The following is a 12,202-nucleotide window of genomic DNA, read 5'->3' as shown; positions in this document are numbered from 1 at the left end:
TCACCACCTCAGACACACTTTGCCTGAGTTCGGCCGCCGTGCCAGGTTTACCCAGACCCCGCGTAAACCTCCTGGTCTCCGGATGCGTTGGAGTAGCCATCGCCGCGCCACCACTTTGCATCAATGACCGTTCAATCCACAAGTTATGTCAGCGAAGTTTAGAGGAGAACCATCCCCCGGGTTTATCCGTCTCTCCGATCCCTGCTAGTGCGCACCACGAGTTTGAAGCTGGCTCATGTTGTGGTGAGGCTGCTGGTTCACTCCCACATCTCGATCTCATACTTGTCGCTTTGAAAAGTCAGCGCGTGCTGCATTATCCCGGCGCTCTGCCTTCTTCCATCGTATGTATTGTTGTCATAATAAAGTATCCTGTTGAGAAGTGTCTCATTGGCCGTCCGGCGCCAGACGGGAGGTGTATAATCTGGTTGCCTCCTCGGCGCACTCCGCCCCTCACCGGCTTAAAGGCCTGCCCACTCCTGGCTGAGTGTGCGCCGCTGGGCCTGGACTTTGGACAGCGAGCAGTTACAGTATGAATCAATGTTTTCCTGTTATTACCACGAGAATCACAACTGTGGAGACCATGTTTCTAAAGCCTTACTACCTTTGTTCCTCTTGGCATCTGAATAAACATGTCTTTAAACCACACTAGAGCTCACTCTCACAGAACAACCAGATAAAAGTGGGTTAATATTAATAATAATATACACAAACATATTTATTATATTTATAGTATATATACTGTTCTTTAAACCAAAACTTTAATGCTAAATGATATAACCTTCTGATACCAGAGGAAAAATAATCTATTAATTATTACAACTTTAATGAGTTTGATTTAAATTTTAATTGAGTTCTTTGGTGTTGTACGGAGAAGAGGGACTATTTAAGACAAGGTCAGTTTTTTTTTCAAAATGAGCTCCAATTAGCTGAATACATCTCTGCACACTCAGATCTCTTTGGAGTCAGAACATTTTACTGAGCAGATGCAGAGCCTCTGTTTTGATTTTTCATACACATATTTTAATATTTCTCTCCATCTTTGTCAGCTAATAGAGGGTGAATATGACTTTCAGACTGTCTAAAATGAGACAGACAAATACATAAGTGTACACACATGCAGTGTCGACTACACACTTTGCTATTATCTCTGTAATTAGGTCAGATTTAAGTAAGATGATATCATAATGTTAAATTGTTTTTGCATGCTGGTACAGGCACTGGTCTTCCTGTTGTCTTAAAGAGCTAAATGCAGATTTATAAAAATGTATAAATGACATGATTTCACATTTTGGCAAGATTACACTCACTGTGCAGAACGAAACAAGGCTTTGGAGCATTGCTTTCTATTGTTACAGACACTGTGGTTATGGCTTGACTGAACCAAACGTCTTGATCACTAATGCCATCTGTAGGTCACAGCGGGAAACACACAGTACATGCACTGAGCATACAGTATATTCCCTAGTGAAAACATCACTGCTGCCTCTTGGGCTTACAAAAAAACCACAAGGGACACAAATCTAAGTTTGAATAAGTTGTTTTTTTATTGCTTTCATTTCCAAAGAGCTCTCTGTTGTGTTGGGGAAAAAAACGCAGCAATTCTGAGCAGAACTGAGGTTTTTCCATTTCATTTGCTTCACTGCAAAACCCTGTCAAATGCATATTTCCGTTCATTTAGACCCATAAAAAGATCTGGTTTCTGTATACAGGAGGCAGCCTAGTTCAGTGAGGGCAGCGGCGCTTGGAACTGAAAGTTTCTATTTTGTTTCACACATAATCTTTCAAGCTTTCAATTACACTCACTGTCATAATACAACGATTATGAACATGTCTCACATTTTTCTCATACAGCTGAAGGGGAACTTTAAAAAAAAAAGCAAAACAGTCTGAGACGTATTCATACAACAAAGATCAGCAAATAGAATATTTACTTGAAATGGCATTAATCTGTGATGGCAGCTACCCATGGCTAACCCTAGGGTTATGTCAACAATACAACAAAATAATTTCATATTTTCATCACCTTTTTTTCTTTCTTTTTTTTTTTAACAAGAACACATTGTGCTGGGCCAGGTGTGAACAGAGCTTTGACTGTTTAAAGGGTGGCCTGTTTTACATGATTTAAAATTTCATGGTATACAGTACAGGAGACACTCCTCGTCCCTAATGTAACAAAATAGCATTAAAAAGTCCAGGACATTGATATAAACCAGTTTGGCACTGAAGTTGCAGGGCATTTTTCAAAGCAGCAGTTTTCAATAAAATGACGAAAGTAGACAAAAACGGTATGACAATGCAGTGATAGTTTAACCATCTAAGAAAGAATGCTGAGTATCTATATCGACATGTTCCTGCTGTAAAAACAACCAATGATCAAATGTAAAACCAGAAAGATAGGAAGTGGTTCAGACCATTAGAAAACAGTATAAAATGACATCCTTAAAAAGAGGTTTCAGAGTTGAGAGTAAAAATGCCAAAAAATGCAGTCTCTGATGCAGTCTAAACCAGCGGACATGTCACCATTGAAGCATTAAAAAGCACCAAATGTGCATGGACACATGTACAAGATGTCCCAGATATGTGTAGAGAAGAAAAAGCAAAGAGTCTCAGGGGGACAGGAGGGGCAAGCGCCACCCGAGGGAGACAGTGCTTGGGAAACAAGGTGAGCCAACTCAGTGAGGATGGGACTCTTTGCTGTTCAGGACACGAGTGCCAGCAGAGGGGACCGTGGCACTGCGGATGACCTCCATCCACCTGCGGGCAGAGAAAGCTTTTTTAATCAGTCCCCTGACACCCAGGACTCAACAAAACTGCAAATCCATTTAGTAAATGTGCATCTAGACGTTTACCTCTCAAAAGTGTATTCGCTCTCCGATCGGAAATAGTAGACATGGGACTTGAAATGCAGTTTGAAGACGTAGTCCTTGTGGATGTTTTCAGACTCTGAGGGGATGGTGACTGAGTAGCCCAGCAGAGGAAGGCTGGCCAGTGGATAATCATCCTGAGGAAAACATTCACATTGAATTAAAATTGATTCAGTCTGTAAATAATTACATAAACTATTTGGGAAAAAGGAAAAACAAAAAAACGGACAAACAAAATAGTACAGCAGAAAACTATGCAACATATCCAGCAGTAGAAGAAGTACTCACATCCTTTACTTAAGTAAAAGTGACAAAACCACAATGTAAAACCACAAAATACTCAATAACAAGTAAAAGTCCTGCATTTAAAACTCTACTTAAGTATTATCCGCAATGTCCTTGAAGTATCAAAAGTGAAAATTGGCCCCTGTGTCGGATATATTATTATATACATGGTAGAGGTGGAGCTAGTTTTAACTACTTTATATACAGGCAACTAGTTTAGTCCAGTGGTTCCAAACCTGAGGGTCGGGCCTCCTAAAGGTGACAGGATAAAACTGATTCATGGGAGAGGAAAGAAAAAAACCCAAAAGTTTGCTTCACTAATCTGGTTTCACCTTTTGGAATATCCTCCACGCGAAGGAGCAGGCAACAACTAGACACTGCTTTATTGTGAGGGGGTCACAAGCCCAACAGGTTAGGAACCACTGGTTTAATCTTTAAAATCGCATTGTGATTTCTAAACTTGTTATGTTATTTGAAGTCAAATCTTAATCTGTAAAGTAACCACTAACTACAGCTGTCACATACATGTAGTAAAAAGTGGAGTAGAAGTACATAATGTAGCATAATTGTAACATTTAAAACTCACACTATCTAAATAGCCAAAGACAGCAAACAGAAATATTGTGGGGAAAGAAGTGAGGTGAGAAACTGCATGGGAAAGCCTGTAAACCTCTTTTATGGCACAAAGATTTGACATTCCACACAGAGATGTGATGCTTTTAAGCCCAGAGGAGGGTAAACACTCTGACTGGTGCACAGTGAGGATGGGAACGACTGTGTGAGAGGCTGCGATGCGTTCACTGGACAAACAGAGTTGAGAGTAAATGTTCATCACCTGGTGAGACTTATAGAAAAACAGGCTGAAGTTGGTGAAGACCACCCAGAGCTTCTGCCAGCCGTTGCTGTTCTTGAACTTCCTCAGTAAGTTTCCTGACAGCTGATTCTATAAAGACAAAAAACAAGTTGGAAATCGAAAACTATATAATATCATACACATTATAAGACCACTAGCAGCGTACAGTACTTAAGAGTTTTGACTATTTCTGGTGATGTACAAGATTTTTCTAATTGTTAACAAATACCCATGAAAAGCCCCAAACCAACAGCGAACTGAAGTGTTGTCTGTGTATCCAAAGCCTGATACATCTTATTCCTATGTGCCACAGAGCACCATTGTTGTCCAAAAACTATTAAAAACACATCAGTGAGTCACACTGTTGCACTGAGTGGCATGTTCCTTCAATATGATGAACATGGGCACTGTAGTTTATTTTGAGTCCTGCTGATGTAAATAACCACTAGAGAACCAAATATGTATTAATCCACAGCTGAAAATAGTCCCCCACAAAGACACCTTTTACTCCTGTTTGAGAAACATTTGCTAAAAACCACAGTGCCCAGCTGTTTCAGGAAATTACTTAAGCATATATTTGTAACCTGATTTTAAAGATGTACGTCTTCAGTAGGATCAAATGGGCCAAGTGCCATAGACAAAGTAGGGAAGTGAGAAAGTGTTGAGAAACAAACTAACACATTGTTGGTCTTGGTCATTTCATAGCATTTGTTGACAATAACAAAAATATAGAATATGACTGGCCTTATTCTTTGAAATGTGCTTCTTTTGTAAACTGTAAACCTACTGCTGCTAAGCACTGTAATTATTATCATTTACTCATTATTAAGTAAATAAAAAAAACGTGCAACATGATCTTTTCCATAGTTTTGTCTACAAAGCACTTCTCTTCCTACGGTGCAGTTCAGGTAAACACATATACAGGGCCTCTCCTGTCTGCCTGGCTCCTTTACCTCTAGACTCCTGCAGGATTCACTAAAGGAGAGGCTCTGAACACGGTACCAGCAGATAACAGACAGAGGCACTGGTCCCTGGCCACTGGGGGGCCCCACCAGGGGGGCCTTATTCTCACTGACTGGACTAGGGTCCTCTACCACGGAGGAACGCACAGACGCATGGGGAAAAGAGAGAGAGAGACAGAGAGAGAAAAAAAAACAGACAGGGAGGGAAGGACAGAAACACAGAGACTGAGTTGGTGAAACACAGGCATGCGGTGGCAGGGATAAACACGAAGGCTGGCAGTGTGTCCAGGCAAAGCTGTGAAGAGGACGTTGTTACAACTACAGAGGAAGAGCAGAACTAGATCAGAGCACAGATGGGTTGTGGAGAGGCTACATCCCGATACAGGATCCGTTCTGTTAGAGTGAGATGAGGACGTTTAGCACATCTACGCACTGCTCTCTCTCTATAGACGATCAGAGATTTCAAGTGCCAGGGGAGGAGAGAAAGGACAGAACCACAAAGGAAAGCCACAGTTTTTGAGTTTAGATAAAGACGTCACGCAGGCTACTGTTAGCCAAAAGAGTGAAGGAACAGTATCCTCACTGAGGCTGCAAAAAAAAAAGAGCTTTAACATACAATGACTAAAGGTAAACATTTATCTGATATAAAAATAGTTCAAACAATATTCCTGCAAAATCCCTAAGGCTCATCATTTTCAGTTTTCAGCAGTTGGTGTAGAAAAATTCCTGGATTTTTTTTAACAGATCAGTTTAAAAGGTACCATGTTGAGTTTTTGTCCATTATAAGTGCTGTTTTTACAAGTGGGTCATCGTTTTTGTTTCTTATTGTGCAGGCGTACCAGCATGCACATGCATGCCTGCGAGCATACAGGCGCCACGATTTGTATCCTTCTATTGGTTTCACATTATCCCGCGAATCGACAGCTGGAGGCGGTAAAGACCAAAAACAGAGCTAAAAGAGAGTGAATACTGGACTGAAATTCGTCAGGTACAAACACGACTCCAAATGAATGATAATGTTGCTCTCTGACTGCTAGATGTGTAAATAAACTACTGTTTGCTAACAAGTTCGTTTGTTCGTCAATGTTGTGTTCACTTGTTTCCGCTGCCCCCAAGTCAGCAAAGAAATCAGTTAGTGCAGGTTTAAATATCGACTTTGCTTTTATAAAGGAAGGAAATGCACTTGTTAGACCTCACTGAATGTAGACATAACTTTGTTACAAGAAAACTCCACTTGGAGCCTTTAAATAAATTTTCACCTAAATTTTATGTTCCTGCGAATCCAAGAGTTGTAAATTTCCTGCTGCTGGAGCAAACAAACTCCTCTTGCAATTCTTACAGTTACTGATGATAAAAAGGAAAATGGGGAGAAAATGTGAGCTACTGATCATCTATGATCTTTTTTCCTGATAGAAAAAGATTAAGTGCTTGCATTACAAATGGCATTCATAAAATGCATTTTCCACTATTCTATTATTTGTTTTATAATCTATAATAATCTAATAATTTTAACCATATCTTATTACATAATATAATCATAAATATTTTAATTGTAAAGTATTACAGTATAAATGATGAAAATAATGAGCCTTAAAATCATTTCAAGAATGTTCTTCAGCATCGTAAGAAATCGTTAAAATGATGGCGTGCAGCACAGGAGGATACTGTTCCCACTGGGAGATAATCAAAGTGAATCAAGGTACAGCACACACTCGGACACAGAGAAAGAAAACAGTAAGGCAGGAGGGGAGGGGCAGGTCTGAGGCCGGTACCTCCACAGCTATGCTAAAGTCCACCGTGGACACACTGGTGTTCCTGTGCCAGCACACGTGCACCATGGTGTTACCACGGTGAGGTGCGGGCCTCTCCAGTGCAGTGTGCGATGCTGTTATGTCGTCTTCAGACTCCACCTCCACCGAGGAGTCCTCAGGGCATTCTGGGAAAGTCAGGAGGTTGTTAACTGCTAGATAATGAGCAGGGTGGTGAGGGGAGGAGGGGGCTAAAACACAGACAACGTCAGATCATTCACAAATAAAAGGTAGTCTCGTGTAGCTGGGATATCAGTCGTGGGGTTTTTACTCAAAATGTTAGTATTTTTTGTCAGTTATTGTAAATCCACTGTTTATTTCTCACCTTCAAACTGAAGTATACATTTTATACTCAACTGTGTGTTTATGTCGTAACTTACTGTTGTCTGTAAGACTGCTGGTCAGAAGGTCAGATGAAGGCCCGTTGCTGGTTTTTGCCATCTCTATCGCCGTCTTTATGTCCTCCATCCACTTCTCCATCTCTGTTAGCGAACTAGAGTGAAAAACATACAAATGGATGAAGTGCTCAGCGTGTCCCATCGTTAGTCACAGCAGGACGGCCCGGTGGTTAGACATAGTTCAGTTAACAAGAATGTCACAAGTTGGATCCATGTTAGTCCAGGTGTCCTGCCAAATTTCTCCTTAAAAGGACACTAAGCCTCCATCTGCTCATTCATGGAAACTGGATCTGAACTGGAGTGAAAAAAGGGGAAATGCTAAAAACTGAGGGCGCAAAAAAACAAATAAACAGACAACAAAGAAAATATGTGACTCCTAGTTCTTGCATTTACATATGTATCAATTTTCTTTTTATTAATATTCTTAGTAGACTCTATGTAGCCTGAGAGGCACAGCCCAGGGCTAAACTGAAACTATAAAGTGAGGGTGACAGAAACACGATTTGGACCCCCCCCATATGTATTTGTTTTTCTACAAGTTTGAGATTATTTGTGAGAACTGCATCTGACGAGAGTTCATGATTCTCAAATGTCGCCGCACCAAAATCCACTCCAGAAGAAAAGAAGCACACGCAGCCACTTTGGGTTAATTTTAGGTCCAGGTTACATGGCGTCTTACCTTGCTGCCACCACCACCGACTGCTGCTGTCCGACCAATGTGAAGGCGTGAGGCACACCCCACTCATCCTCACTCTCTCTGATCTGGAAGAAGAACACAGAGACACAGAAAAAACATTAGAGAGCAGCAGAATCTAGGACAGCAAGGACCAAAATAGACAGAAAGGGAGAGACAGCAGGAGGGATGATGAAAAGGAAGTGAGGGAGAAGGACGTGTGTGGTTCTCCTGAAAGTGTGTGTGCGTGACGGTGTGTGTGGGGGCAGACGTTGAAAGAGCTGTAGTTCAGCTGTTTGAGGCGGCTTATTTGCAGTAATGACAAACTGGTGACAGCCATTTGAAGCACTTTATGTTCTACTGAGAGACACAGGACTTACTGTCATGCCGTGGAGCGGCAGCTGCCCGTGCACTTTGAACTGATTGGTCGCCGTCATCCCTCGACTCGTGTACAAAATGACGTCGTTGAACTATAGCCAGCGAGGCGGGGAGAGAGAGAGGGACAAATCCATCAAACCAAATGCCATTAAGTCTGTTTTTTGTTTGAATTACTGAACTAAATGTATATAATGCAATAAATAATTCTAAGGAAGCACAAACAGCTTGTCATAATGACTGAGAAATTATAAACTTGAACATAGTTGCAGAGAAATGTTAATAATCAGGAGACCTGAATATAAATAAGCCCAAGGCTCCACTATACACACACACACACTAATAAATGTTTTAAAGCCTTGTTTATCAAAGTCGTATTTTCAACAAAACCAAACACACGTGTAAAACACTTGCATGCCATAAGACTATCAAACGTGGTATTTTTCCCAAAAAATAACTTTTGTAGTTGCACGTCATCTGTCAACACCATCTGAGTAATGTATAGCTGGAAAGGATAAAAGCTTTAGATTATTGTTCCCCTGAGATCACTCAATTTAATAATTTGATGAGTGATATGACCTAATCTCAGAAAGTGGGTGTTACCAGGAAAAACATTCGTTGCTGTAGGCCTTTTCCAGACAGTTTGCTGAGGCAGCCTAACCTGATGAACTCCTGAGAAAAAGGAAACAAATAAAAAACATGCATCATGTATTAAATACTATACTGGCAGTCAGTAGATGTCTGGAAGTCAGATGGAGAACTTTGCCAGTCCAATCTTTCAAGCTTTAAACTCACCCGACCGGGAACAACAAGATTGTCAACGCCGATCAAATCCTTCTTCAGCTCCAGCAGCTTCTGGAAGTTCTCCATCTTGATTAGGCTTCCCTGGAGCTGCTCCACCACCTCAGACACATCTGCCAGAGCAGCTACAGACCAACCGAGATATATATATTAATGGACATATAGATTATTAACACCAGAAGACCTAGATGGGCCTCTAAAAACAATGGCCTGAGAGCAGTACCTCTGCAGTCCCTGAAATCCACGTGAGTCGCTGGGTAGTGTTTGCACAGGCGCTCCAGGATCTGCTTGTAGTGACTGAGGCGGTGCAGAGGCCGCAGAATGAAGACATTGAGGGGGACGTAGCAGACCTTCTGCAGCTCAAAGTCCCTGCAGAGACCCTCCAGCCTGCGGAACGACCTGCATGCCTTCTCCAGCTCCAACAGGACTTCAGACTGCTTATGCAGGTTTGCTGTTAGGGGCTACAGACAAAGTTGGAGTACATAAATGAGTATTAATTAATTACTGTAATTAAAGATATGTAAGAGTTTGACACAGAGCGGTGCCTCACCTTCAAGCCTTGAAGGTTCTTCAGCATGACATCTCCAATGCGCTGGTAGTCTCCTTTTATGTGAGCGTTGGAGCGTCCTTCCCTAAAACAGATAGACATCAGCAAGTTTTTATCTCTAAAATATTATGGAGCCATGGCAGACAGTTAATTAATTGACTAAGCTACTTAACACTAAAAAAGCACTTAACACTCATTGATTATTCAGATGAACTTCACAAGAAAAATTCCAATGAAGTTAAACAGGGCTCTTTACACTTTGAGAAAGAGATCCACCAGCAGGTGTCTCCCTCGAGCATGACTTGCATGACACAGGGTGCAGGAGTAATGGGCTGCCATTACTGGACCCATTCAGAATACTTATTAATTTGGTACAGCTTTAGGGAAACATATCCAGTCTGTAAAACACATCCTTCCTAATCTACAAGAGACAGCTCTCTTATCAGGGTCACAATGACACAAAGTGCATCTCTACTATGATATTTGAATATGCAAAGCTATAAAAGAGACATGTAGTGCTAGATCATTTGCATACACATTTGAGTGTGGTTCTTATCAGCAGAGTTGACTATAATACCACTTTCAGCTTTAATTTGGAGTACTAACGATGACTCGCCAAAATGGGCTTTGAAATAAAAATGCTTTATGATCTGCAGTTAATGGCCGTTAATTCTAACAGGCTGACAGGCTTTATGCATCACTGTCTGCATGTCTATGTGTGTGTGTGTGTGTGTGTGTGTGTTAGATAAAGCACAACATCATTAAGGAGATCAGACAGCAGAAACCCACAGGCAAGAAAAGGCTGTGCTGCAGCACTACTGTTGCCATGGAGACAATAGTTCCTTGGGTCATCTATAGGGACTGGGTCACCTCTCAGACTAAATGCCAATAAAACTCATTAAATAGGGGGTTGTGATAAGAAGTTGTGATAAATTGGACTAAAACCAAAACTGCCACATCACTGGACATGTTCTGGACCCTGCAGGGTCTTTTCAGAGCGAGTGTGGAAGTGAGATGAGCCTCACCACAGGGCCAGCCTCTGCTCCACCTCCCTGAGAAAACCTGTGTGGAACTCGTGCAGAGGCTCGAAGGTGGAGAAGACGGTGTTCTTCAGAGAGTCTGGAGTCGCCTCATCTTGTCCTATAGCACTCTGGAAAGACTGACATCACAAATACACACATGCAATGCAAAATTCAAGCACTGAAAACATACTATACTGGTTTACAGACAGACATGGTGACAAAGACATATAAAAACACTCTGCTGTGAATAATAATTTGTATCTGATGGTTTCGCCTCAAAAAAGAAGTTTCTTCATGTTTCACTACTACTGTGCCTGATGTCAATTCTCGGTGTATGTGCATAGGAGGCTTCAAGTTGCCACATTTGGTTAAATTGCATACTGGACTATGATTGGCTGTTAAAGTAGTTCTGATGTCACAAAATAATGGTCATGCATGCACTTCTAGATTTAAGGTGAGAACAGAGAAACTTGTGCGGATGAATGTGAAAACAGCCTCCTAGTGTCAAACTCTGCACACTGAGGGTCAAACATTCATGTGAAGTAATGATAAGCAAAACACATTTGTAAGTGGAGGGGGGGGGACTCTGGTGGTCTGGGGTTTCCATGGCATCCCTACTTTGCGTACAGCAGGGGACCTTTGTTAGATTCTGTCATTCCTCATCTCCTGTCATCTCTTATCTACGGCTATCTAAAAGAAGGCAAAACCCAAAAAGGAAAATATAACCTTACACATATTTACCAAAATATCTCTCAAGCATCAGAGACGAAATCATTGCATCTATGATTACTTTGAGAGGAAAATGGGACACCACAACTGCCAAGAGCAATACCAGAAGTATTTTCCAGAGGTTGAAGATCATTTTCTGGTTCACAACAGCTAAAACAACCATGTAACGAAGCTACGAAGCTTGGAGGTAACGGGTATGAAAACTGTAAAAGTGGCCAAATCAAGTATTAAACTGCAGTGGAATGGTTATCCCTCCATGACATCAGGTGACTCAAGTCCTGATTTTCTGGTCTCAAGCTTGTAAAGAGCTTGTTCAGTGAGAGGAGTGGCATTGATCAATGCTGTGTTAATGCAGATTTTCCCAGGATACAAAAAGACCTTCATCTGTGTTTCTGCTGTTGCTTTCAGTCTTGTGACGTCTCTTGAATCCTTTAATTGCCTGTGGATGAATGAAGGAATCAATAGCCAATCATTCTGAACACTATATCGTTCCATTCAGTCAGATTGAAGTCAAACATCGCTTGTTTGGCCACAGCGGACAGAAAATAGCTTTATTTCGCTGACGTGGTGGGAAAGGGAAGTGAGTCTTAGGAAAAGTGAGTGTTAGGAGGGCTTGAGAAGAAGCGCCAGCTGTTGTTCAGATGACTTCACCCCAAACACCAGCACCAACCAGTGCACGGGAAGAGAGACGACACACACACACACACACACACACACACACACACACACACACACACACAGCTGAGAAAAGAACGAGGACAGCAGCCAACCCAAATATTTAAGAGATGTGTGAAAGGCTCCTCTGAAAATGACAAGATGAGAAAAGCTGCAGCCTTTAAAAAACTCCAGTGAAAAGGAGTGATGCGTTTGATGGCGAGTGATGGC

The 12,202-nt window shown here is 41.6% G+C and overlaps 1 protein-coding gene across 1 annotated transcript in view; it reads right to left on the bottom strand.

The window, feature by feature from the left end:
• Positions 1–2,672: 2,672 nt before the first annotated feature.
• LOC139292105 (FERM, ARHGEF and pleckstrin domain-containing protein 1) overlaps positions 2,673–12,202 on the bottom strand; it is a 46,326-nt gene continuing 36,796 nt past the window's right edge. The window contains exons 15-26 of the mRNA XM_070914267.1: positions 10,592–10,725; positions 9,570–9,651; positions 9,243–9,480; positions 9,014–9,144; positions 8,822–8,890; positions 8,224–8,313; positions 7,850–7,932; positions 7,153–7,265; positions 6,737–6,900; positions 3,985–4,092; positions 2,850–3,001; positions 2,673–2,754 (exon numbers count right to left, since the gene is read on the bottom strand). Of these exons, the coding sequence (XP_070770368.1) occupies positions 2,673–2,754; positions 2,850–3,001; positions 3,985–4,092; positions 6,737–6,900; positions 7,153–7,265; positions 7,850–7,932; positions 8,224–8,313; positions 8,822–8,890; positions 9,014–9,144; positions 9,243–9,480; positions 9,570–9,651; positions 10,592–10,725 (1,446 nt within the window). The remainder of the gene's footprint in view (positions 2,755–2,849; positions 3,002–3,984; positions 4,093–6,736; positions 6,901–7,152; positions 7,266–7,849; positions 7,933–8,223; positions 8,314–8,821; positions 8,891–9,013; positions 9,145–9,242; positions 9,481–9,569; positions 9,652–10,591; positions 10,726–12,202) is intronic.

Source organism: Enoplosus armatus, chromosome 11 (genome assembly GCF_043641665.1).
Source record: "Enoplosus armatus isolate fEnoArm2 chromosome 11, fEnoArm2.hap1, whole genome shotgun sequence".
Lineage (NCBI taxonomy): Eukaryota > Metazoa > Chordata > Actinopteri > Centrarchiformes > Enoplosidae > Enoplosus > Enoplosus armatus.
This window is presented reverse-complemented; position numbering and strand designations above follow the sequence as displayed.